Source organism: Dryobates pubescens, chromosome 6 (genome assembly GCF_014839835.1).
Source record: "Dryobates pubescens isolate bDryPub1 chromosome 6, bDryPub1.pri, whole genome shotgun sequence".
Classification (NCBI taxonomy): domain Eukaryota; kingdom Metazoa; phylum Chordata; class Aves; order Piciformes; family Picidae; genus Dryobates; species Dryobates pubescens.
Window position 1 is genome coordinate 29784543 of NC_071617.1, and position 27532 is coordinate 29812074.

General features: G+C 40.3%; 2 protein-coding genes across 3 annotated transcripts in view; one reads left to right on the forward strand and one right to left on the reverse strand.

Annotated features, from left to right (window-relative positions):
* Window positions 1-978: 978 nt before the first annotated feature.
* On the reverse strand, window positions 979-19799 carry ARV1 (ARV1 homolog, fatty acid homeostasis modulator). The gene is made up of 5 exons (XM_009906313.2): window positions 19663-19799; window positions 10256-10375; window positions 9062-9215; window positions 3484-3708; window positions 979-3003 (listed from the first exon to the last, which is right to left on the reverse strand). Exons 1-5 carry the CDS (start codon window positions 19759-19761, stop codon window positions 2897-2899), a joined length of 705 nt encoding a protein of 234 aa, XP_009904615.1. The 5' UTR covers window positions 19762-19799; the 3' UTR covers window positions 979-2896.
* A 220-nt stretch (window positions 19800-20019) lies between these two features.
* Window positions 20020-27532, forward strand: part of TTC13 (tetratricopeptide repeat domain 13) — a 38052-nt gene continuing 30539 nt past the window's right edge. Inside the window, exons 1-3 of one of the 2 annotated variants that reach the window (XM_009906312.2) lie at window positions 20020-20239; window positions 23490-23584; window positions 26394-26469. In XM_009906312.2, the coding sequence (XP_009904614.1) occupies window positions 20020-20239; window positions 23490-23584; window positions 26394-26469 (391 nt within the window). The remainder of the gene's footprint in view (window positions 20240-23489; window positions 23585-26393; window positions 26470-27532) is intronic. The other variant, XM_054162241.1, reaches the window with a different exon arrangement.

Genomic DNA, 27532 nt, shown 5'->3' on the forward strand with positions numbered 1-27532 from the left:
ACAGCATTCTTCCTTCACTAGTTTTTCTTTGCATTTCACCTCTGCAGGCTGTTGCACTTTTTAACCAAGGTAAATCCTTTTTAACGAGTTAATGAAGCAACTGAAGGCATAAAAAAAGGGCAGGCTATTTGTCACATGCCATCCAGCACAGATGACTATTTAATTACAAAGAGTTTATGAAAGACATAAAAGACAAAAAGGAATAAAAGCAAGACAGATGACTGTTCTAAACAGGCAGGCCCATAAAATAGTCTTTTATGGAGCCCTTTTCCAAAAGTATGTAAAATGCACACTTACCTGCCACCACACACAGAGGGCATTCTTAAGTTCCTCCTAGATCTATGAAGTATCAGTGTATTTGTCACGTTAGTTCAGGCAAATGAGTAGCCATAAAACCACACAAGGCAGAATGTCCTACATTGCTAGATAATAATGATGCCTCTGAAGACTGAAAATCTGCATAACACCTGCTTTCATTCTGCAGCTCTGTAGCTCTCAATTGTCTTCTCCATCCTCAAAGCTGCATAAGGACAATGGTGGCTCCTAAATAGCATCGCAGAGTACATGACTGATAGGTTATTGGCATGTGCCATGATAAAAAAGCATGGCTTCTTTTGGAATGTGTTCATGCCTTCTGAATAGAACTCAGAAAATGTTCTGAATATTTTTAAATGTTAAGAAAACTGTCTCCAAACAAAATTTACATACATTGTATTTACAGTTTTGCTGCTGACTGGGTAGTATTTACATTACATGTAATGCAAAATCTTCCCTTTACATTAGTTGCATTTAAAAGTGCTCCACTCAGCCTTTAGACTAAAACTAGAGCCAGAGCAGACAAGGGAGAAATTTCAGGAAAAAAGTTAATCTTTGTGCATAGCATTGACATATATAATTAATAACAATAAATAAATATCTAATGAAACTGGCAGTAAAAAGAATGTACATTTCCATACAAACTGGTGAGAAGCTTACAAAGATGAACAGAGAGCTGGGTAAAAGCCAGATGATGACTACAATAGCAAACAGGGTTTGGCTCAGCAGGCACCAGCATTTTCTCTGCTGCAGTAGAACTTCATTCCCTCTTAAACTTAAGACGTAAGGTGAAGGAGGCAAAATAGAAGCAAGGCCATCTCAGTATTCTTGAAGCTTTTCTAAATGATCTGTTGCTGTTTCCCTTTGTCCCTTTCTCAACCTCCAGCCTCTGTGCAATGATGTATGCTGGTGTTGTGGGAGGAATACGAGCACTATTCAAAGCACCTTTGGCAACATAAAATTTTTACAAGAGCCTTTGGGGGCAGAGTCTCTCTCCAAATCACACTATGAAAAGCAAGGCACGCTCTAGGCACCATGCTGCCAAAGCTACTGCTCACCCAATGAGCGGCTGCACGCCCACACTCATTTGGCCACTGATACATATTAGTAGCGAGGTGGATTCCTCATACATCTTCCAAGTTATGTGCCTGTTTGGGGCAGCTGCAGTGCTCACCTGTCCCAATTTAAGAGGTTGCAATTTGGGATTATTTTGCCTTCTCTACATGCTCAGAAAGAAGTGTAGAACAAATGGCACGAGTGGTGTCAGCCTCTGACCTATGAAAACAGAATCAGCAACAATTTGCTTTTCTGATCAATAGCTTGCTGTAGTATGGGCAACTGCATGAGACAAACACATCTGGTGTCTTCTGTGGTCATAACCTAGACTTACTCTAAACCTGTTTAAAATTGAAAATATTGCAAAATGTTATTTGATGCATTTTGCAAAACAGGAGGAGACTGCATCTGAGGAAAATGAAGAATGGAAGTAATACCTACAGACTTTACAGACTTCTGGAATGGAAGCAGGATTATTAAACTTTGTATGGAATGCAATGGAAACTGGTCTCTACAAAAGAAGTAGGTTCATGTCCTAATTACTGTCTTGTGGAAAACTAATTCTGCCAGTTACTTTGTGGGCCATCTAGACCTCTTTGCCTGCTGAGGAAAAAGGTACAAGACCTCTACGAATGTTTCTTCATTAATTTAGGTCTATTACAGTTTGATTAGGTTTTATGTGATTTTTCATGTCTTTGGGGAGTTTTGTTGTTTGTTTTTAACAAGTACTGCTCTATTGCTGAGCAGCCTCATACTTCACTTTTTGCTGCCGCTAAACCTGCTGCCAGGTAAGGCCTGCGTGTGAGGGATGTGGTTTAATATTAAAGACAGAAGAAGTGGTATCCCAAACAACCTTGTATGCTGGAGATTAGTGTCCTTTCACTCTTTCCAACTTCCAGAACAAAGCAGCAGCATTTATGACATCACATAAAATTTCAAACCAGTTAAAACTAGTTTCTGAAGATTACTCCAGAACTTAGGTATTTTATTATTTTCATCTGTCACATAAACGTAACAACTCAGTTTCCCATTGTAGTTTTACTAGAGAAAAGGCAGGCAGAGTAAGTTGTCTGCACATATTTACTTCTGTCTTTGAAAATTTGTTTTTTTGAGGAAATATCAAACTTGGCTTTTACATTTCTCTACAGACTCTCTGCCTTCCTCTTAAGTGAACAATTCATCCTGCTCCTTCTGCAAGAATGCAGTGATTGGTAGCAGTGCTGAGCTTCCAGTGCACCTTTTTTTTTTTCCCCTGCAGCCAGATTTACAAAGCTGTTAGGATAGGAACAAATTCAGATTGTAAAATCAGAAAATAAACAAGGTAAGGCTGAAGTTTTATGGCTTACCACACTAAACGTCCAAACTTCTGAAGTTCCTCATTTTAACTCACCCAAAAAGTGTCTACATTCATCAGTAATGCAAGTTTTTGTTACCTATGGCCTTCTTTATCACTATGCCTTTGGAGCCTGCTGGCAGAAAATGGTCATCATGTATGTTGGTATTTCTTCAGATCTGCACTAACATTTCAAACATCCCATCCCATTCTCTGGAACAAACAGACCACACCATTTTCCAGAATTAATCCAAAGAAGATCGCCAACCAAGGGAGCATTCGGTTCAAGTTCAGTGTAACTGTGAAAGAAAACAGAACGAATTTATCACTTACCATTCAAGAAGATCATAGAAACCAAGTGAGAATTTGTATGTGTAAGAAATCACACAATTTGTTAAAAGTCTGCATTTCAAAGCCATGCATAAAATTAACATGAATTTCTCATTTTCCAGGCAGAAAAAGAATTTTGGTTTATGTTTCCATGCTTTATGAGCTGTCTCAAATTCTAACTCATGGAGCTGATGGATACAACATAGTATGTACAAAACATAAGTATGTGACAGTGAGATATGAGGTGCTTTTTCTTTTTTTCATAAAGTGTTTTGCTTTGTTCACTTTCTATTACCCTAAACAACACAGTTTTAAGCTTGAGCTATTTCCGGCACATATCTGATACCAATAAAAATTACAGCAACAATAATAACGATTTCTATTAACAGCTGCATTCTCTCACAAACATATTATAGAAGTAGTGTAATTATTAAAAAGCAGAATCATACCTCTAATTGCTTGAGAGTTTGATATCAAGACAAAAACTTTTATAAATGCAAGGCACAAAGGTGTGTAGTCATGTTCCCAGATAACAGCTGGAATTAGCAAAAGCTTTCCATAGCTGGATAGTAGCAGTGCTTTGAGAAGTAAAATGAAGTCAGATTTTGTCTTCAGCATCTCAGGTCTCATCCACCATAAGGTAATAAAAATACCAACCAAAAATGAAGTTTGTTCTAAGAAGAAATAAGAGAAGTTGGGAAAAAGAGTCAAAATCAAGTCCTTTTTTTGATAACTTTCAGTGAAATGACACATTCCACATGAAACTGAGCTACTGCTGTTTAAAGAGATATGTAAGTATGAATCACAGAATCACCAAGGTTGGAAGAGACGTCAAAGATCATCAAGTCCAACCTGTCACAACAGACCTCATGACTAAACCATGGCACCAAGTGCCATGTCCAATCCCCTCTTGAACACCTCCAGGGATGGTGACTCCACCACCTCCCTGGGCAGCCCATTCCAATGGCGAATGACACTCTCAATGAAGAGCTTTCTCCTCACCTCAAGCCTAAACTTCCCCTGGCACAGCTTGAGACTGTGTCCTCTTGTTCTGGTGCTGGTTGCCTGGAAGAAGAGACCAACCCCCTTCCAGCTACAACCACCCTTCAGGTAGTTGCAGACAGCGATAAAGTCTCCCCTCATCCTCCTCTTCTCCAGGCTAAACAATCCCAGCTCCCTCAGCCTCTCCTCATAGGGCTTGTGCTCAAGGCCTCTCACCAGCCTCGTTGCCCTTCTCCAGACACATTTGAGTGTCTCAATGTCCTTCTTAAACTGAGGGGCCCAGAACTGGACACAGTTGAACATGGCCTCCATCTCCTGTGATCTTTTTAATAGGCAACTACTACTATTAGTTAAAGTAATTCAGTATCACGACATTCAGCATAATTCTATCACAGAATTGTCCAGAGGATTGCCATAATTTCTAACACCATACAGCACAGGAATTTTAGCATAAGAACTTCTTTACTTTTCCCTTTTAACAAAAGAGGGATTTTTCTACTGTCTGTTAGCCTGTAAAGCAAAATCAATACTGAGTGAGCCCCATGGGCTCCTTTTGAACTAGCTCAGTAGCTGTCTGGAGCTGGGTGTGTGGGCAAGACACAAGGTGCTTCAGTTTTACTGAAGGCATGATAGTGGCTACTCGGAGGAGGAAGACCGTGCTCTCTGCACCCACCAAAACAGATACTGGCATCCAGACCACAGGCTGTGAGGAATGCCACAGCCTTTCACAGGCAACAGGGGGCAACACTGACTATGCGTGTGTGTGGTGTCAGCAGGTTTTTGACCTGCTCATCTGGTTGGCACATGCTCCAGGATGAAGTGATGGTGCTCAGGGAAGAGGTTAGTAGATTAAGAAGCATCAGGGAGAGTCAGAGGGAAACTGAAAACTTTCACAAACTGATCTTTACAAATACAGAACAGGAGTTGACTCTTAGTGGGGCGGAGGATTCAATATCCTCTCATCAGCAAGCCCCCCAGCCCTCCTGCAGTAACTCACATGTGCAGGGACAATAGGAACAGGTCACTCCCTGACAAAACAAACAATACAAATGGAGCAAGCATGCTCCTTTAAGAAGCACACCACCCACAGTGCCCTTGCAGAACAGGTATGAGACTCTGCAGGAAGAACTGGTTGTGAGCAAGGAGGAGGGCTCACAATGGTCAGAAGTGCCACAAGGGCCAGAAGTGCCATCAAAGTCGACCCACCTCAGGCCAGTCACAAAAACTGACCCTGGAAAGAAAAAGCAAAGGGTCCTTGTTGTAGGTGACTCCCTGCTGAGCGGAGCAGAGGGCCCGACATGCAGACCAGACCCACTTCATAGAGAGGTCTGTGTCTCCCTGGTGCTTGGGTGAAGGATGTCATAGGTAAACTTCCAACCCTAGTGAGTCCTTCACACCATTACCCACTGCTGGTTTTTCAGGGGGGTAGTGATGATGCAGCAGTGAGAGGCTCACAATCAATTAAAAGAGACTGCAGGACCTTGGGGCAACTGTTAAAGGGATCAGGATCTCAAGTTGTGTTCTTCTCCTTCCCTCTGACATAAGTGATGGACGAGGGAACATTTAGGAAGAGCCAAGAGGTCAATTCATGGCTCTGGGACTGGTGTCACCAACAGGGGTTTGGATTTTATGACCACAGTTTACAGGGCACCAGAGCTGCAAGCAACCAGGGGGATGCACTGTCCCAGAGGGGCAAAACAATTCCAAGGCAGAAGTTGGCAGGGCTCATTGATAGGGCTCTAAACTGGATATGAAGGGGAGAGTGGTTGTTAATTTCATGCTTGCCTGTGACAAACACTGGGGCAGCTCACCAGAGGCTGAGGGATGGAGTGCTAGCAAGGGCCCTCCAATTGAGGCAAGCCAAGGATGAAGCACTGGGACACCCCAAGGGAATCAAGGGGGATTCACCTAAGAGGGTGGCACGGTCAGCACAGCTGAAGTGCCTCTATGCAAATGCACACAGCTTGGGAAACAAACAGGATGAACTGAGGGCCACTGTGCTGCTGGGATGCCATGACATAGTGGCTATCATTGAAACTTGGTGGGATGATTCCCATGACTGGAATGTAGGGATGGATGGGTACAAGCTCTTCAGGAAGGACAGGCAGGGTAGGAGGTGTTGCGCTCTCTATCAGTGACCAGCTGGAATCCCCACCTGGGGAGGGATGATGAGCTGGTAAAGAGCATATGGGAGAAGATTAAAGGGAAGACAGGGGAGGGTGATGGTACAGTAGGAGTCTGCTACAGGCCACCTGACCAGCACAAGCAACCAGAGGAGGCATTCCACAGACAAACAGAAGAGGCTTCACATTCACAAGCCCTGGTCCTCCTGGGGGATTTCAACCACCCTGATATCTGCTGGAGGGTCAACACAGCTAGGTAGCAGGATGTTCCTGGAATGCATAGATGACAACTTCCTCTTACAAATGGTAGAGGAAACAACAAGAAAAGGTGCTATGCTGGACCTTGTTCTCACCAATAGAGAAGGGCTGGTGACCAATGTGAGGCTCAGGGATAACCTTGGCTGCAGTGACCATGAAGCAATAGAATTTAAGATTCTTAGAGCAACTAGGAGGATGTATCCCAAGCTTGCAACCTTGGAATTTAGGCATGCAGACTTTGATCAATTCAGGGATCTGCTGGCCAAAGTACTGTGGGACAAAGTCCTAGAGGGAAGAGGGGCCCAGGACAGCTGGTCAGTGTTCAAGGATCACTTCCTCTGTGTCCAGGAGAAATGTATACCCACAAAGAGGAAAGCAGGCAAGAAGGCTAGGAGACCTGCCTGGATGAACAAGGAGCTCCTGGATACACTGTCACAAAAAAAGAAACTCTAAAAGGAATAGAGGAAAGGACAGCTGGAATGGGGGGCATATAAGGAAGATGGCTGAGCAGCAAGAGGCCTGGTTAGAAGAGCTAATTCTAACTGAGCTTTAAATCTAGCCAGGGAGATCAAGGGGAACTGTAACAATTTCTATAGGTATATTAATGGTAAATATAAGACTAGGGAAAGTATTGGCCCCTTCAGAAAGGAAACAGGTGAGCTGGTGACAAGCGACATGGAGAAGGCTGAGGTTCTCAATGTCTTCTGTCCCTCAGTCTCCACTGGCAAGGGCTCCAGCCACACTCCCAGAATAATGGAAGATAATGGCAGGGACTGGAAGAAGGAACTGCCCATGGTGAATGAAGATCAGGTTCATGACCATCTGAAAAGCCTGAAAGTGTTCAAGTCCATGGGACCTGATGGGATACACCCAGGGGTGCTGAGGGAACTGGTGGATGAGGTTGCTAAACTGCTCGCTATTATATTCCAAAAGTCCTGGCAGTCTGGGGAGGTCCTCACTGACTGGAAAAGGGGAAACATAACTCCCATTTTCAAAATGGGAAAGAAGGATGACCCAGGGAACTATAGACCAGTCAGTCTCACCTCTGTGCCCATTAAGATCACAGAGCACATCCTCCTGGAGGCACTGCTGAGATAAGAGTTATAATGAAGAGGAGACTGGAGCTCAACATGAGCCACCAGTGTGCACTTGCAGCCCAGAAAGCCAATCACATCCTGGGCTGCATCAAGAGAAGCACAGCCAGCAGGTCGAGGGAGGGGAATCTCCCCCTCTACTCTGCTCTGGTGAGACCCCACCTGGAGTACTGTGTCCAGTTCTGGAGCCTCTATTACAGGAAGGATCTGGAGGTGCTGGTGCATGTCCAGAGAAGGGCCACGAGAATGATCAGAGGGCTGGAGCACCTCTCTTATGAGGACAGACTGAAAGTTGGGGCTGTTCAGTCTGGAGAAGAGAATGCTCTGAGGAGACCTTATTGTGGCCTTTCAGCATCTTAAGGGGGCCTACAAGAAAGCTGGTGAGGGACTTTAAATTTAGGGTGTCAGATAATGATAGGACTAGGGGGAATGGAACAAAACTAGAAATAGGTAGATTCAGATTGGATGTTAGGAAGAAGTTTTTCACCATGAGGATGGTGAGACACTGGAACAGGTTGCCCAGGGAGGTCATAGAAGCCCCATCCTTGGAAGTTTTTTATAACAGGCTGGATGTGCCTCTGGGCAACATGATCTAGTGTGAGGTGTCCCTGTCTATGGCAGTGGGGTTGGAACTAGATGACCCTTGATGTCCCTTCCAACCCTAACAACTCTATGATTCCATGGTTGTCTTTGAAAAGGCCACCAGCAATGAAGCACTTTCATCCAGAATGAGAATATTAAGGTGAAAATATCATTGAGCTATCAGATATTTTTTGACAGTGCATCCTGTGTAACACTGAAATTAATGCAGACGTTAAAGCAACTCTCATGACAATTGTAATAGAAGAATTACTACTTGAAAAATTAGTTCAAACATTTTTACTGACATGTTATGAAAACCTGGCAAGAGCAAGATGAGACAATAAATGGCTTAAGTTAATCTCTGAATGTCTAAGGGAAATACTAGTTTTAGTCTGTGGTCTCAATTTAAACGCTATGACCAGGAAAAGTATGAGAATAAAAGTATCACCTGAAATAAAACAAAGAAAACCCTTCCCTGCCTTTAAATGTAGTCTTAGAACATGGAAGTATTTAGTCTTTACCAGTGAGGACTCTGTTCTGTGGTTTTGTGTGTTCATTACAACCCCCAAGAACCCCAGATATGGCTTTTCCCAATTATTGTTTACTTCTGTAAAGATAATCCATGACATTGTGTCACCTTAATGAATAACAAACCTTGAAGTCAACATGAATTGTGCGAAAAGGCTGAGCTCTATATTAGTCTTCAAACTATGTAAATGGATTCAGATGAAGATTTATAAATATTAGCATTCTGTAGTGTTTTGATATCTAATGGTGACCATATCAGTCTGAACTGTAGTCAGGATGAAAATATGCATTTGCATTAAATGAAAGCAAATTAGAGAGTATGCCTATAATTATTTAATCCACTCTGTATTAATTTTTGCAATATAGGCTTGTCAAGAGACTCGTGAAATTATTCAATGCTTAAAGAGTAGATAGTGACATGAACTAATCATTGATCTTACCTAAAGAAGCTATACCAAACATTCTATAAAAATCCCATTCCTTGGCATATCTGATTAAGTCATCGGGATCAGTATTTTGGCTTGAATCCTGTAGCTGCAACCACCTGAGATAAGCTTCACAGAGCAAACAAAATACGTAGAGCTTCCCATGAATCTGGTAAATGAAAGAATAAAAGCATCAGTATTAAACCAGCATAAATTAAAGCATTAGTATGAAATAGGTATTTAAATTACATTTCAACATCTCTACACAAACAATGTCTGTATGTTTACTGGTTTTGTTTAGAAATGCAAGCAAATTACTTCTGTTGAGCCACTAGCTTAGCAAAAAAATTAGCAAATTTCCACAGATGGAATAGTTCTTCCAGAAGCCTCACAGAAGACTCTGTTATCAGTCTCCAGAAACACTGAATTCATTAAAAATCTTTAGTCAGATTTATACTTGGAGGACAAGGCAAGTATATTTATCTACACTGTTTAACCTGGACAGGCTAAGAGGTATCAACATGACTTACACTTAATGCTTGGGTTGTTTGCTCTAGATTAGAGATGTAGCTTTTCTTCAGAATTGCATATTTTTACTTTAAGGACTGATATCCCAGGAGAGGGACTCTAGACTCCATCATTGCCAGCACAACTAAGCTGACCAGGTAAATCCACATCAACACTTCATGTGAAAGCCACTATTCTTTTGCTATAATTTTGAGGGCATGGTTAATTAGTCAGGAAGAAACTCGTGAGAAACTGGCCCGGTATTGTTAATATGGTATGTCATACTACTATAGCCCACTGCAGAAAGAATTGTTTCCAACAGAAATGCAGTTTGGAAATTACTTCTTTCTCTTCCAATGTTGTTTAGTACATCATCCTTTTAACATCAATTACCATGATAAAGGGTGTAGAAAACTGCATGAACAGTTCCTTCTCATTAGTATCTAAGATGATTGCTGTATTTGCTAGTATTAGGGCATCACTACTGTGGAGACAGTAATTTTCTTAGGAGCAGCTGGAGTTTGAAATGTTGTGTGTTATATCATGTGCATTCATGATGTAACTGCTTTGGTTTGCTGGTACCTGGGAAATGGCAGGAAAAGAACAATCTCTAAAATTTTACAACTATTACAATCACCTTACCAAATCTAAATATTTCTTTAACAACAACAAAAGTCTCAAGGGAGGGAGAGAGCAACTCACATTTATCTTTGTGTTGAAAAGAATGTGCCTATATGCTTGTGCTTTACATAAAACAGCATTAATCAAGATGATAACAGGATCATACTCAATGTATTTGTCCACAGGTTTCTGGCATGATTTCTGAAAGTCACAAAAAATAGCAAGAATTAGGGAGGGAAAAACAAACAAACAAAACTGAACAGAAAACCCAACTAACCAACCAAAAAAAGCTTATGCAATGTTCCTCTGCTCTTAGCACAACTGTCTAAATCCAAGCTATCTGGTCAATTTGCACTATTCCTTCCTAATCTTCAGTTTCAAAAGGTTTTTAATCCATCCAGAAAAATAGTCTACTGACACTACAGCTAACACAGACTTCCCTTAATTAACAAAAGATACATTACAGATTTTTACAAGCATCTGATTAACAAAGTTAATACACCATCCAAAGATGTACTTAGTTATAATTTCATGCCCTGCAGATGCAAAACAAACAATTTTCCCAAGACTCAGGAAATGCACCAGTATCCTGTTAAAGGTTAACTTGTTAAAGGGAGATTTTTTGGTAATTTTTGAAAAGAAAATTAATTTCTTCCATCAGTTCCTTCTTTTCAGAAATGCTTTATCCTCCTATCCTGCATTTTTCTTGCTTTCAAAAAGACAATAAATGTGGTTTTGCTGTTGGAGTATTCTTCGGTAGTAGTAACCTGTCCAAATGTTTCAGATGATTTTCCATTATAGGACAAATACCAATAGTATTCACACACAGATATAGCCAAAGTGCCAGAAGTTGCTACTAAGCAGCAGTAACACCTTAGACCGTTACTTCTCCAATACACAGGCTGGTTCCTGTGGTGCCTACTAGAGAGGTTATGTCACCCAGACCAGTGGGAACTGCTTATCATTTACCCCCTTCAGATTTACTGAGTTACTTGTGTGAGTGATCACCCTTGACTTGAGTTAAATGAGAAGGACTAACAAAAAGCTATTATACTAGCTGTAGACAGGATGGTCAAATAACATCCTTACAAAAGGCTCATCTAACAGACCTGAGGGGGAAACAACTTCAGCAGAGCACTGAAGAGTGGCAGCAGTGGATCATAGCAACCACTTCAGCTCAAACAAGTGCACTTGCAGAAGAGTGCTTGCCTGCAGGTCAGCTTTCTCCTGCTGGTGATCCTCCAGTTCAGCTACTTGTTTCCTCCAGCCCCTCCTCAGCTAATCCCACTCCCCTGGGCTGTTCCATTAGCTGCCATGCATGCCCAGAGTACAACCACCATAGAAATTATCTCTATTTCCATTTTAATGAGCTGCCAGAAGAGAAACCTACACACAGAGAGCTTTCTGAAATGTTGTAACAGTCAAAAATGCAACATCAGACAACACACATCTTCAGACAAGCTCCCAGGACACAGCAAGAAGGGTTTTTTTCCAATTTTACAGGAATTTCGTATGTCTAAAATTAACTCTACCTTGCTATTTCTCCAGAACTTGAAAGCAAAATTTCACTAGCAAATTGACTCTAAAGTGCAACATCTGTATCAACAGACATTTCTAAACAAGTGTGTAAGTAGAACAGTGCCCAAGGAATGTTGCTAGCACCAATCAGTGTTTGTTGGTCCAGCTCAAGAAAAAAACCAACACGCTCATTCGGATTACAAAAGAAAATACTGTGTATGACAGCACACAAGTTAGAGGTAACAAATTACAGAATTTACTCAATTAACTCACAGCTAACAGTTTGATAAGTCTAAAACTTACACGAGCAAGATGGAAGAAAGGACATAATTAACAGAAGACCACAGCTACAGGATTTAATAGAGTGAAAAAGAAATTGCAACTATAATTAAAGGCAATGTCCTGCTTCACTTCTTTATACAGGCAAATCAAGAACAGATTTTCTTATAGGTGGTAATTTACAGATGTCAGATCTCTAGGCTGATGTAGTGCAGGAAATAATTTTTTTATAGGCTTATTCACACAAGTGCTGGACAAGCACTTGTGATTTAGGATATCCTAAGTACCCCAAGACTTGTCATGCTCTCATTTTTCCTACAACAGGAAATTTCTTCACTAGGATCAAAAATCTTTCTGCGAAAACAGCAATCTTTTCAAGTGAATGGAGCCAGCCATACACCGGCCCAAAATCTTGCAGTTAAAAGGCACTGAAAGATTTTCACTGACAGCTGACATACATTTTAGACAATTAAAATATAGGACCAACCCTCCAAGCAAAACCAACGATCCAGAAATTCTACTGCAGATATATAAGGAGACTGCTAGAAAAGAATACAGAAATTCTGATGCTACCCTTAAGAGTGGGTCTTGTGCTCCACAGCTTCTGGCAGCCACAACCAAGTCTTCTGCAGCTGTGAGAATGATGTTTAATTCAGTATTTCAACATACCACCACCAAGCATTCAAGAATCCTGTTTCTCGTGTTACTTCAACAGGGAAAAAAAAATAATCTGTCACCATCACAAAAGAACAGCCATCTTCAAGGACTTTTCACACACAGAAACAAAAACATTCAGGTCTGCCTGTCTTCTAGAGCTAGGTAAAAGCCCTATTCTTACCATGCCTTATTTCTATTTGTGTCTCAGTCATATGATAGAAGAATCCTTTATGCTTATTCAGCCAGGGACCTAGCCAGTGTAAACTCATTCAGGGACTAGTGAGATCTATGAACCACCTTCCTGCAGAATCTGCCATAGACTGATTGGACAAAATGAAGATGACACTTGCTATATTATGACAACATCACAGGTTTAATATACCACCTAGAAAGAAATTTTATTCATACCTGTGAGTTTTTTTGTTATTTTTTCAAGTTGTACTACTAAAACATCTGACAAATGCCTAGGAAGGAAATTTGTGACTAGAACGTGGCTTCAGCAAAATCACTGCAAGCAAGGATTAATGCAGTTTAAGTAAATATAGGTTCGTTTAGATTGCTTTATCTAGGTAAAGTGATATAATTTTATGAACATTGATAATCACTAACTTTCAGGGAATACTATGAACAGCTCAGCTATGGAGAACTGCTTGCACATTTACTTTCAAGATTTCATTCAGGCAATTTACAGTGAGCTCTAACACCGGTGCCCACATCTCCTTCCCAAGTGCAGCTCGGCACAGCCATAGTCAGTTGCCTGTTCAGCATGACTGAAGAAGACACACACTTAGCTTTTTCAATCTTCTTTGGGCTTTCTTGAAGAAACGCCTCAGTTATCATAACCAGTTCTAAACTGTCACACTTGACACCATAAACTGTATTTACACATCTTCTAAATTGCTAAATTTAGGAAAAATGACAAATGTTTGATACTGACACAGAGCTTGATCCTGAGCTCTGCTAAGAAAGGGTATTGAATGTATTTCATTCTCATGAATTTCAATGGATATTAGTACTATTAGTACAGGAAGTGTTTGAGTAATCAAATATTTAGCAATATATGACTATACTTGTCTGTTGTTTTTAAAAAAATCAGCAAAGGCAGTGACAGGATTAAGGTGGGTAGAGCCTTTACAAATGAAGAGTTGGCTAAGAGGGAGTTGAAATAACAAAGAAAGAACCAGATTGTTCACCATATCTATGTGTATGTAAATTAGAAATAGCCTCTGCTAAGGGCCTTATCTGGGGTCTTGCCATAAATCAGTGGAGGGCTGTCTGAAGACAACAGACACCAAACACAGCCTGAACTTCTGAACTTTTAGGACAGAGCACAGGCTTCATAGACTACTGAATATTAACTTTTCCACCCAGAGAAGTGAAGAACCTAATTTAAATGAACATATGATGTATGATGCAGGGGGGTTACGTGTGAAGGGGTACATGTAGTAGGCATATAAGGAAGACTGTAAATCCTGAGTATCTGAGCCAGTGGGGAAAGGGAGAAGGAAATTTGCATCTAGGAGTTTAAGATAAAAGGGAAGCTGTGCCTTCCAGCAATTTGAGAGACCCCACAGGCGTTTGTCCTGTGGACTCTCCCTTTATTTGAATAACGTTTTCTTTCTGATCAAAGTAATCCAAAACAGTTAACAAAAATAACATATATTTTAGCATCTCCATTGTATTAAATAAGACAAAAGAAGTACCAAAATGTTAATTACAACATCATGTCTATCAGCCTTTAAAAAAAACACTACTCAGAAGACATACTGCTTTGTTCATCAAAGATACTCAACTGAGAACAGAGCTCACAAACAAATGTATGCCAAATACAATACAGTGTACAAATATTTGAGGAAATACCTGCTGCCACTGAAACGTAAAGTTCCTAAAGTATATGAAAGTGACATATTAGAATGCTCTCTCCAACATTAAAGCATAACTGAATTTTTAAGTAAAAGTATTTTGGGATGGAAGTATGGAACAGAAAAATGTTCTTGAAGAGGAAGTCACAGGACACAACAACAACTATACATCGAATAACCAAGCTCCATCTTGAATGAAAAAAACCAAAACCACACAAAACGAAACAGGAAAACCAGTCAAGGAACAGATTTGCAAACATCTGGACATTAGAAACACCAGGGAAGCAGTCTTGGTTTAGTATTCTTTTCTCCAGTGCTTGCAAGTTCGGCAAAATTAAGCTACATTGTTTTGATGGACTATACATACAGAAAATTTGAACAACATTTATGTAACTTCAGTTGCACCCTTAAACAATAACATGTAATTAGCTCTGCTTCTTTCAGGAATGGGTTCTTCATTAGGGATACAGCTAAATGGCATAATAAGTTGAAAAACAAAACAGCCAACTTTCAGAGGCATTCCATTTCAGGAAACTAAAAATATTGGTTTACCAGTAGTTACTTGGTCTGCACATTTAATTATGTAAATAAGAAAAATAACAGGCTTTATTTTCTAGGATTACCTTCGTACTGCATGGATTTTTCACCTTACCACATAAATGCTTGCCATTCAAGGGATTTACATCCTCTCTGCCTTTCTGCAATAAAGAGCTTCGCAATTATTTTATAATGGCAAAAAAGCTAAATTAAGTGTGCACTGTGCAGGCAATTTGGCTTTCTTATTACAAAACCCGTGGGGGATCCTGACGGAGCTCTACGTATTGCAATGAACGATTTCTTTTCTTTTGTTAGGGTCTGGAATGATTAACATTTTAAAAACACAGTAACACATGTGTATTCTAAAACCACTTTTTTTTTTAAAAAAAAGGCACATTTTTCGTTCCATTTTTGAATAAGCCAAGATGCTAGTTTCCCTTTATGCTCATCACACTTTGCAGAATTTATTCCAGGTTTGCCAGGTGTGGGGCTCTTTCCCCTATAGCACTAATACTATCGTGGCAATGCTATCCGAACAGTTAACTTTTGTTGCTGTGCTTAATGGTTGGTTCACAATATACTCAGGGAAGCTTTGCTGTATTATTTACAGATTATTTCAGTTGTAATGATCTCAAAATAATCAACAAAATCCCTTCTTTATAAAGAACCACCTATGCTTACTTTCACTATTGCTTCTGGTTCAGAATAGGAAAAACATCAGCATGTTCACAGCACAGGACTAGAAACAGACCCATGAGTTGCAAAGCCATGAGAAAAATACCCTCTGTTGGAGGGAAACCCAACACACCTGCACACTGTGCCACCCTGCATGACCTGCTACCCCTTAGTTATCACACTCAATAAAATCATATTGAAAAAGCCTACTGAAACACATTGAGGGGGTGAATTTTCTCAGAATTTTATTATCCATTTTCAAGTAACTTTGTTTTGAAGGAGCAGTACTTTACATATCTCTTGCAAGTGCATTTCCACAGCAAAATATATACTGGATAAGAAAAAAGTTCATTCACTAAATGTGAATCTCAAGCGAGGAGGAACGCACGAAACCCAAGGTCTGTGCTGGGCTTCTGCTGAAGGGGGCACAGACTAAACAAAATAGACCCCCCAAAAAAAAGTTACAGAACTTGAGGAATTTGTCACAATTAGCCATCTTGTAGAGCTTTTAACAAAAGACATGACCTTTCCATCTGGAGTTTCATGGTACTGTGTGGACTTCTATGTTTGATAGAAAGAAGGCTTCTTTAGTTTCTTCAGTATCTGTTGCAGATTTATTTCCAGAGTGGATAGTAACATTTGTAAGGTCTTTAATTCTTGCTTGCATTAAAATTACAATAGGAAACTCTTAATTATCTTAAGAGCAGTAACAAACACAGCAGGAACTAAACTGACACAGCATGATGAATATTAGGCTGATTTTCAAAAATTCTACTCAATATTGTATGTTGGAAACTGATGTTCCCTAATGGAAGCTTTTAGTATTTGCCTCTGGGAAAAGAAAGATCCATTTTTTTTCCCCTCAACAGATTAATAACATTATACAAAACAATGGTATTTTATTTAGGCATTCAGATTTAAATCTTCCACCTGAAAAATCCCACCCAGATCAGCTTCAATATACTGCTTCAATATATCCTGAAAAAGAAATGCAGGACTAGATAGAAGATGCTGTTGGGAGAACTTAGATTGTTCGACCTCAAGATGATGTTTTGGAAAGTGTTGAATGACAGGAACACCCTGAGAATGGCAAAGACCTTTCATATGCAGATTTATTAAATTATAAAGGATAGGGTTAAAGTAAGATTAGGGCAGGTCTGTATGTCAGTATAAACCAGTGATGATCTTTGCAATGTTCTGCTTGCTCCTAATTTTCTGACACAGATGTTGGGTGGTTGTTTTCTTTCTTCCTTAACATGTCAGCATTTTCACGTACTACTTGAAAACAGGAAGGAAATACAAGTATCCCATGGCTTTTTTAACACACACACACACAAACAAATCTAGATGATGTCTATTAGCCTCATTTTGAGTATCACTACACAATCTTTCTATGAGCTTTTCACTTTTTCACTCTTCAGCTACAATGGAGTAGCAGTACTCCATACCCTACAACAAATGAAAACTTTTCAGGCTGAGTGATCCCATGCTCTAATCTCACCTTAGACCTTCAATTTTTAAACAAATATTTTTAGAGGGCTATAGTTTTACAAAAACCTGATATAAATGATGTTTCACACTGTTAAGTAGGGTCTTCATATTTTTTGAAGTAATTCTGAAGTATAATTATTTTCAGGTTAAGGTGATTCTTAACACAGACAAACTCATTACAACACTGCTTGTGAAAGTTTGTGAAAGGTATCAAATGACATTCTGTACTTGACTATCTTTTGTTGTCACTAACCAACTTTTCAAGTCTCTGGCCAGAGCAGAGCACTGCCTGCATGGAGTAGCAAGCCTGCAGAGGGTTAGTGCAGTGACAAAGCTGCCCTTCCAGATTGAAAGGAAAAATTAAAACAAGAATAGTCTTATTTACAAATCATGAGACCTTGGTAGCTGGAGAAAACAGCAGTGCTATCCTGCAATACACAGATAAAGCTGAATTCACTTCAATTGCAGGAATGTTTTTATCTTGGCAATCTTCTAATATTCTCATCTCCACTTTATGAACCATGAGCTAATGTTTCTCACTAATGTGCTTTGCATTGCCTGATACTCTTGGGAACTGAACCTACTCTCAGCACTCCCTGGGTGGCCAGAAATGGAGAGAATAGCTTAGAGATTATATGACATGCACTACACAAGAGCAATTAGGACCAAGACTGAACATGAACTATGATAAGCCACAAAATAGAAAAGAAACAGATTGGTAGGAATAAATGAAAAATGGTACTGATCTGAACTTTCATGAAGAAAGCTGGACAGAATGCAAATTTGCTAGGAACATGCGATTCTTTGCTCTTTCTTTTACTATGTTCATTAGTCTTATTGTAATAATTCAGCATCTCTGATAAACATGGCAGTTGGGACTTAAGTCTGATTCTACACAGGATGCTACAGCTACAGAAGACCTGAATCTTCAGTCCTCAAATGGTTAAATGCTAAGAGGAATGAGTGCCATCTACTGGCTCCCGGATTGCTTTAGGGATTATCATAGCCAAATCAATGACCTTAATTATTGACCTGGGTTTACAAGATGTGCTAAATCCTATGTGATATGGTTGCAGGCATAAGCTTCATACCTGTCCTTTTGTATCCAACTTGTCCTTGATTTCAAAGGCAAGTTTGAAGCTCCACAGCTTCAAAGAAAACAATTTACATTTTTATCATTTACCATAGAAAAATTTTGACTACATGATTTGACTGCCAATGACTCACATGCACTACATATCCAGTACAAAACATGACATGTAACACCAACATAAAAAAGCAACTAAAATCAACTTTTCCTTGCGGTATGCATATCTAAAGCCAGCAGAAATCAACCTCTATTACTTTGTCTTTTACCTATGAATAATGATGATCTCTCCAGTTTTTGGCGTGTCCGCAGAGATTTTTATGTACATTTTCATCTGGTTTATTTGCCACAGCAACAAGCCACTGTAAATGATTGCTGGGATGAGAAAGATATAAATCATCTTTCCCTACTATCATCAGTAATTTGTACATATCTCATTTTCACAACCTCTTGTTGATAACTCTTGATAGCTTTGTGATTAATAAATTAACCCATCTTCTATCACCACTCTCAAAATGGGCTACAAACTGAGGGAAACAACCACAAAGGAATTTTGAATGATACACAATGAAATTCTTACAAAATATTCAACAATTTGTTCAAGTACAAAGTTTCCTGATTTTGCAAGGAGTAGACAGGATGTTGTGAAAAACTAACAAAACCAGTCACTTAGAAATAGTTGAAAACATTGCTTAAAAGGTAAATGTTTTGGGTTTGTTTGCTGCCACTGCAAAACCACCAAGAAAACACTGGTGATGGGGAAAAAGAAGAGTTATTTTAACATAATTGAAACATTATGGGAAAAAAAAAAAAGAACCCTGTGAAACGCAGAGTGACAAGGGAGAGCAGTAAACAGACTAGAGCATACTGATACCATTTTGTAAAGTACAACCATTGCAGCTGGCCAAGCTGCACACAGGTTTATTCATGTGTATTAAATAATCACCATGTCAAAAGATGACATTTAGGTCCAACTGTTCCCAACTGCACTTCAGTTGTCTAACCACAGAGTTGTGCTCAGAGCTGTCTTTCAGCAAGTAAAAGTTGCAGAGCATTGCCGTAGGCCCATCATAGAGCCCTGTACGGGCGCACAGAGGCCAGCTAGGCCCGTGCTACCGTACGGCTGCCCTTGCAGGACCAGAGGAACTGGCAGCGGGAAGCGCGGGAAACACGGCAAGAGAAAAACCTACACTTGGGCCATGGAAAAGGCCGAGGAAGCAGGGGCAGTTTCCGCCGCCTGCGGCTCCTGGGGCGCGCGGCACCGAGGCGCCAGCGGGCAGGCAGGCCACCACGTGTCGCCACCTGCTGACTTCGAAGCCTTCTGCTTGGATCCCTCCTCTCTGGCCTCCCTCACCCACTGCCTGGCCGTCGGCCCGACTCACGCAGATGGAGATACGGAGCACCCCGCGCTGGTAGTCCCTGTACAGCTCCGCCGCTTCCCTACTGCATTCGATGCAGCGATAGCCGCCAAGCGCTGCCATGGCCTGCGAGAGCACGCCCCGGCCTGTCAGCACTTCAAACCGCCTGACTTCCGCGTTCAGGGACGCAGCCGGGTAGGGCCTGCTCCACGGTGCATTCCGGGAGTTGTGGTTTTCTGCTGCCATTGTCGACGGGGTCGCGCCGAAGAGAAACTCCATGTCCCAGGGGGCAACGCGGCGGTGCCTTCCTCCCCTCCTGTCCTGCGAGGCGGGCTGTGGGGGGGGCGCCCTCTGTCCCTGGCCAAGACGGAAGCGGTGCGCATGCGCCCTGGGAAGATGGCACCTGCCAGCGGCGCCGTGGCCGTCAGGGGTCTGTGGGTGCCACTGGCCGTACTGGCTCTGGTCTGTGCCGCGTTTGCCTTGACCGAGCAGTACCCGACCTTATCCCTGCTAAAGCAGGAGCTGCATCAGCAGCGCCAGGTTCCGGCGGGGGGCTGTGCTTCGGCAGGAGAGTGGGCAGAGCAATACTCAGCAGAGTGCGGTGAGTCGGGGGGCGTTGCCAGGGTGACTGCTCCTCAGCTCTGGGGCGAGGGGGCCATTAGCCCAGCGACACCGCGGAGCCTGGCTGGCTTTGCGGAGCCTTGAGGCTGGGGGTGGGAGGTATGGTCGCAGGGGTGTGCGCCCGTTTCCTTTTACCCTGTGGAGGTCCTGCTCGAGCAGAAGAGGGAACTGGGGCCGGGCCTCGCTTCCCAGTGAGGCGCCGTGAGTGGCCAAGGGGAGGCCAGCCCGGGGCGGTGCGGGGTCCTGGCGGCGGGAGGGCGGGCTGTACACGTTGCTGCTGTTTAGCTGACTCATACTGAGGCATCTTCTGTGTAAGCTGCATCCCCGGGTAACGTGGTGCCGTTTTGTTGCCTGAAGCAGAGACTGCCGCTATGGCAGTGAACGTGGGAAAAGCTCTAACCCCTTGATGGGTAAACGGCAGAGCCTATAGTATCACGCAGGAGGATTTCTCTTGTCTCACTCACCGACTTGTCAAGCTGATGGACTCTGCGTGCTTTTTAATCCTTGCACTCAGTAGTACACAACCATGCGAACGCCTTGTGCTCATATTAGGAGTTGAATATGGCTTGGTTCGTTCTCAGCTTTTGCTGGTGAACCGAATGCTTTTTTTCCTTTTGAGTGCAAAGTTCAGATGGCAGATCTGGTCTTTTTCAAGTTAATTGATGGCTTGTAATACAGTCACAATTCAGACTGTGCTTAAATATCTGTTGCATCAGGATTATGTGATTTAAGTAATCTGTAATGATCTTTGATCATGAGCATACTGTGAATGTGCTATACAACTGTGCCAGTCTGAATCACAATGTGCATGTAATGCTGATGAAGAAAATGTTTCTATCCATTCAATTCCATATAGACACTCAATTATTTATATGAGAATAACCAGTGATGTGCTGTGACTGCTTAGCTGTCTGCAGGGTTGTGTTTTTCTTTTCTCCCCTTTTTCATAATGTTTGTGCTATCAACAACTGCTGTGGTCACTAAGAATAATGTAAGGCTAGTGTAATTCACTTGAAATTGCAAACTTTCGTAGAAATACCTTGTGACGAGTTTTCTACATCAGTTTGTTTTTTTCCCCTCTGTATGTGTGCTTTTGTCTTCACACCTTAAAGTTCTTCGGTTAATTTTTATCTGTACCAACTGTATTAAGCAGGTATTTCATATCAACTGCTTTTTTTGGGGGTGGCTGCAGTGCCCGAGCGCCATAGTATATAAATCAGGTAGTGAAAGTTATCTCAGGTGACCATTGCTCCAAATAATTGAAGTTAAGCATCAAACCGAAAAGACTTTAACCCAGTGTTGCGATAACATCTGTATACCATGTGAATTAATAAATGGCAAAGCATTTGATTACATCCCTTCTGTTAGTAGGACATGAATGACTTGGGGGTACTCCTTCAGAGGTGTACTTGGAAGATTAGTTTTTGATTTAATGATGGATATTGTTTTAAAGAGACTGGTGTAACTGGGATTGATACAAGAAATTCTCCTGAAGTCACTCTTTGCTGTTTAAATCCTGTAGCTAAATAAATTGCCATTTGAAACATTCCCTTAACCTCTCAGTTTTTGTTTTAGTACAGCTGAGAATATTGTTATCCCAAGTAGTTTCTCTTGTAGGCTATTACAAGATCCAGGATAACTTTTCTGGTTGATGTTTCTGCTTTTTCATAAAGTTGTGGTACAAGCTTGACTGTCTCTAACTTGCAGACGAAAGTGGATCCATTCTTCCCTATGAGTAAAGCAATTTGTTGCCTCCAGAACTGAAAGATTTGAAAGGTCGTTTTCCCCTTATAACTTGTAACAGATAAGGTGTTCTTATTAATGGCCACCTTACTAAAAAAATCCAATGAATTCTTGCTGTTATGCAGAAGAATCTTCTGGAGAATAGCCTGTGCCTTCACAAAACCTGTTTTGGTTTGTGAAGTAAAAATAGCTCAGTGAGTGCAGGGGTGGCTCTTAACTATCACTGACTTAGGAACACCAACACAGAACAAATAATGTGTTAATAATGCTTCCATAGCAAAGAAGGGTTTGGCCAATGTGGGCTATGTTGAAACAAGGCAATGATTTTTCTGGAAGCTATGGGTGGTGAGCCACTCTTCTTACAGGACTTTAAATTTTGACCTGCTTTTCACTATTTCTTTTGTAAAACTTCTCCCAGTTCAACTTAGTTCCAAGTTTCTATTTACAGGGAATTATTTTAGGTGGCATTGTGGCTTCTCTTAGAAGACTTTCTTCTCTTACAGCATTGTATTTGAGAAATAGGGAATTAACTAACTGCAGCTCTCATGTAAGAAAAGTGGAAGAATAACAGTGCCTGTAAAAGTGAATTAGAAAAATGTGTTGATTTCCAGCCTTTTAAACTTGGCATTAAGCTTATATTTACTAACCTAAGTGAGATGGTAAAATTTTATACTTGTGACATGGAATCTAACAGATAATGCTGTTTGCTTTTTATTGTTACTCTTGAAATATTTCAAAATAATAGAAGCTTTAAGACCTGAAGATTTAGAAGCTAACAAACCTTTTCAGGTAGCAGTTACAGCACCATGTAGACGTAGTAGTGACCTCTATAGTAATCTAGAGGTTTTTTTAGTTATTGTTGATATCTGCTTATTTGTTTCATTGGTTAACCTTTTTCCTCTGATGTGCCAAAAAGATATGTTTGACTTTTCATCAATTTGAATCAATCTTACAGTTTTTTGTTATAGCTTTTTTGGTAGTATACTTGTGAGGAGCTTTGTATATGTTCAGTCAGTTACAGCTTACTATTTTGTCTGCTTTTTACACTATACCTGTGTTTTCTGGACTGCCAGCAGCAGATCTTGCCCTCACTCTATATGGTCTATTCAATTTATTTTTCTCTCTGGAACTGTAATTGCACTTTTGTCTTGGATTTGTTGGGTCAGAATGCAGAATCATAGTACCAAGTGGGGACATACTTACCCCAAATATTCCTTATTTGTTTCCAGCTTCCTCCCTTTTTACCCCTCCCCTTATTCTCCCTTTTGAGGACTTTTTTTTTTCCCCCCATAATTGGAAGTAGTGCTAAAACTAAGAATATAAAAGCAGTCACCTATTGCTTCCCTCACTGTGGGCAGAAAGTTCTGCCCTGGGGGATGCTCAGTCAGAAAGCTGTTCAGATGAAAATGAGGAAATGTGAGATGTGATAACAAATCATACATGTAATTCTTTGAGTTCCTAAAGGTATTTTCTCTCTTTCCCTCCAGATTCATCATTTTTGCACTTCCATGAATCAGACTGTGACATTGGAGGGTCTTCGTCTTGTGAATCTGTGCTATCTTTCAACACAGAAAAAATTGTCGTAGGTATCAAGAATATAATGTACAAAACAACTTTTAATAGATTGTTGAAGTTGCAGATCACTTCAGCTGAATGGCCAGTCAGAATGAAGTTCATGCAAATAGCAACAAATTGAATTTATTAATCAGTATAAATCATTAAAAGGCTTAAGTATCTATGAACTCGAGTTGTTCACGATTGTATGATTTTGTTGTACTCCATCATGAGTCTGTACACCTGTCAGCAGTTTTAACTAATGAAAGCTGGTATTTCCACTGAAAGCTGATCTTCACCTGGATTATTCTACCAGTTTTTTATTTTTAGAGGTGCAGGGGCTATGGCTGGAAAAGGGAAAGATGTGTTAGTTTTTACTCACATTAACTGCCTGAGGAGGTTTGCCACAAAGTGCATGTAGAAGCAGGAGTGAGAACCTACAATTGCTACAGAAAGAACACTGTGCACAGATGATAAGAGTTAGAGTCTTCATGCAGACGTGTGTGGAGAATATTTTAGTGAAAGAATACCTCTTAGTAGAGAGACTTCAGAAGAATTATTTTGGAATTGGGGTTTTCTTGCAATACTGCTGTTAACCTCTTGATTTTGAGCAACTGTAACTTTCAGTCTACCTCAGAACACAGGTTTGATGTTACTACTTCAGTCCACAAGAGTCAGAGATACTGAAAACCTTCAAATAATTCCCTTGTGAATATGTGAAGAAGCCTTGGAAAATTTGTAGAGGTTACTAGCTGTGGGGAATGTAGAAGCAATTTCCTCAGAGGTAGCCTTTGGAAACTACTCTACTGCAAATCCACCAAGCCAATTATTTAACTTGAATATTCTCCTTACACATTGCTTCATTAAATATTGGTTAGATCTTCTATCTAGGCCGGTCTAGTGGTACCAGCAATTCTTTCTAAGGCAGTGAAATGTATATTAGTTCATAAGAAATTTCCCTTTTTAAAAAACAAAGTTTCAAAGAGATCAGCAGTTCAGCTTATCAGGAGCTGGTGCTGTGATGAAAATTCTCCTGTTTTTTGAAGGCAGAGTGACTCTCAGTTTTGGCACGTAGAGCTTCAGATATCTAACCTATAACCAGATTCAGAATTTGTTGAAGTATGAATCCCCTTTTTCCCCCACCCCAAGAGCAAAACATACTCTGTTACTCTATGATAACAAAACAGAAGAGGTAGATGAGCACTGGGGAAACTTGCTCAGCGTCACATGCAGCTCTGTAATTCAGACAATATTGGTGTCATGTCAGATTCTTTTCGTTGTCGCTGTTTTCCAATACCTAGTGTGGAATCTTGCTATATCTTACCTTTTGTCCACAGAAAAAATGTAATGCCTTTTCTGTAAATTTGCCAAAGTTGTTGTTTAGTACTTTAATAAAAATGATTGATTTTTTTGTCTAATTTTAAGACAATTGTGGAAGAATAATGTTTTTGCAGAGTTAAATACTGAAGATCATTTTCTGAAGTGGATTTTCTGAAAATTACCTGAAGGACACTGATGATATAAAGAAATTCTGTTTGGAAGCATGTGATTTGCAAATATATATGGTCTGCAATGTAGATTTGTTTTTCTAATTGATATACCTGGTCAACACTGCTCATTCTTTTGCTGGTTTTAATCATTTTTTTTTCAGTGAGGAAAAAAATTTTTCTGTTCTGTTACTGTAGGTTCAGCAGTAAATGGAGTAATAATTCTCAGAATGTTATAGTATAAAGTACAGGTCTTACATGATCTCTGATTTCAGTAAAAGCAAGGTTTGTAAAATTCCATTTGCTAATTGTTTGTACCTTCCAAAATACTCAAGTATTTAGAGCAGACCAAACATTCTTCTCATTCCTAAGATTATTCTTCTCATTCCTAAGATCAGGGCAGAAACTGCAATGGGATTTGCCCAGTTACTCTTGCTCTTTATTGATCATTGAAATGTATGTATCACAGACACAAGTAATGAGGATAGGCAGGGAAGGGAGGAGGACAATGTACAGTCCTCTCAGTAGATAAGTGATGAGTTAAATACATATTATCTGCAGTTTAAGGTGTTCAACTGTGTTGTCTGAAATTAAAGATGTGCATATGTGCTGAAGCAAAAGAAGAGAACTGATAGAAAAATACAAAAATGCTCGTTTAATAGGCCTTTTCATTGTTCAAACTGCTCTGGTAGTCTAAGAGCTGTCTGTGGAAACCACTTGTGATAAAGAACAGAGTAGAGTGGTTCTGTTCTTCTGAGTGATTGTCTTTGGCGGTATTGTTTTTTGTAGATGTGCACCTTGGGGAACAGAAATCGTAGGCTACAATTGCCTGAACAAAGTCTGTAGCTGATAGTTATTATTAAAAGAACAGCCTTAGTCCTTTAGTAAATCACTGATAAGTTAAACTTGCCTATTGCTGGAGTGATATTCTTTTCAGTGCTTTATTTTCAGTCTTCTGCTCTCCTGTGGTATTCTTCCTTTTGCAGGAGACAGGAATAATTTGTGAGTTAGTGTGTACATTTTCCTATGAAGTAGCATGTGTCTTAAAGGAATTCCAAACTTTCCTGTTAAGCAGATGTAATACAGAAACATGAGCCACTGGTAAAATGCTGACAATGTCCTTTCATCTGAAAGGTTTGGTTAGCCGTACATTAGAGAGAATAACAACAGCACCAGACTGAAGAGAATTTTTCTCCTTGTGGAAGACTAGGAATGAATTTACTTTAGAGTAACAATCACGTTAGTCTTAACTTTTTTGTTTTAAGGAATTCTCTTAAGGATTTAAGGCATGGGATTTAAATTCTTTATTGTTGTTTGCTGAACATTTAAAACAACTGTGATGTTTTACAGAATCAAGCAAAGCTGCTTGCAGAGCAAAAACGGTTTCCATTTGCTACTGATAATGACAACACAAATGAAGAATTGGGTAAGCTGCCTTATATAAGGTTTGTGCTAATTATTAGCACTGAGTGTTTTTCAACTAAACTGACTCCTTAGTGATGCATTAATTTTAAAGTGATCCTAATAATCCTGAAAATACAGTGAGTTTTCTCTGGTCATGCAAAGAAAATATGCATCTCTCTTCCTGAAAATATCTTTTCTAATCTGATCACTAGAATTCTTCACCATGTCTGCTTAAGCAGGCGTTCAAAAAAGCATTTTGATTACATCCTGTTAAGCAGTCTTAGCTACTTCATGCTTCCCTTTTTCTGTGGAGGGATTTGGAAAACAACAACAACAAAAAACAAACCAGGAAATATTTTTCTCAAGGGACTTCAGGAAGGAGTGAGTTGTAAATACTTCCCCAAACTGGTGTCCTCTATAGGAAGCAGAGGCAGCAAAGTGATTGTTCAGGATGTGTGTCAAGGAAGACAGCACGGTGTTTTAGATAAGAGCAAAGGGAGACTTTACTCATGAGTTGTCTAGCAAAATTAAAACAAATGAGCATTTTTTTAAAATGACATAATTTCTGCCTTCATGGATTTATCAAGGAAAATTTGGTATCTTAATTTCCCCCCCCCCTATTCCTAGCATACCGAACTATGTGGATAGAATCCTGCCGAGAATACCAAACTTCAGCCCAGCAGAAAATAGTTGATGCTTTTAGGATCTGCTTGGTAGACTATGCCAGAATGTCCCTATCCTGTCAAGATGGCCTGTAAGATGGCATGTACCTTCCCACTTTTTCAAGTATATCATGCTGTGGGGACCCTGGGTCCTTCCTGTTTGCATGTGTTACCTTTAACTGTTCTGAGGAAAAGTAGTGTGAAATGTATGGGGCATTGTGAAGCAATGCTGGTACCTACATATTTGGGCTAATGGACCATTGTTAGCCCTTAGACTTTTCATAAAGCTTAGTTATTTTTACAGTGTTTAATTAAAGACTAAATGATCAGTCAAAGAGATGAAATTGTAAAAGCTGATGCTCTTAGCAGCTGCTAGCTGCTAATCACTTGCTGTCATTTTACAGACATATATTTTTCCCAGAG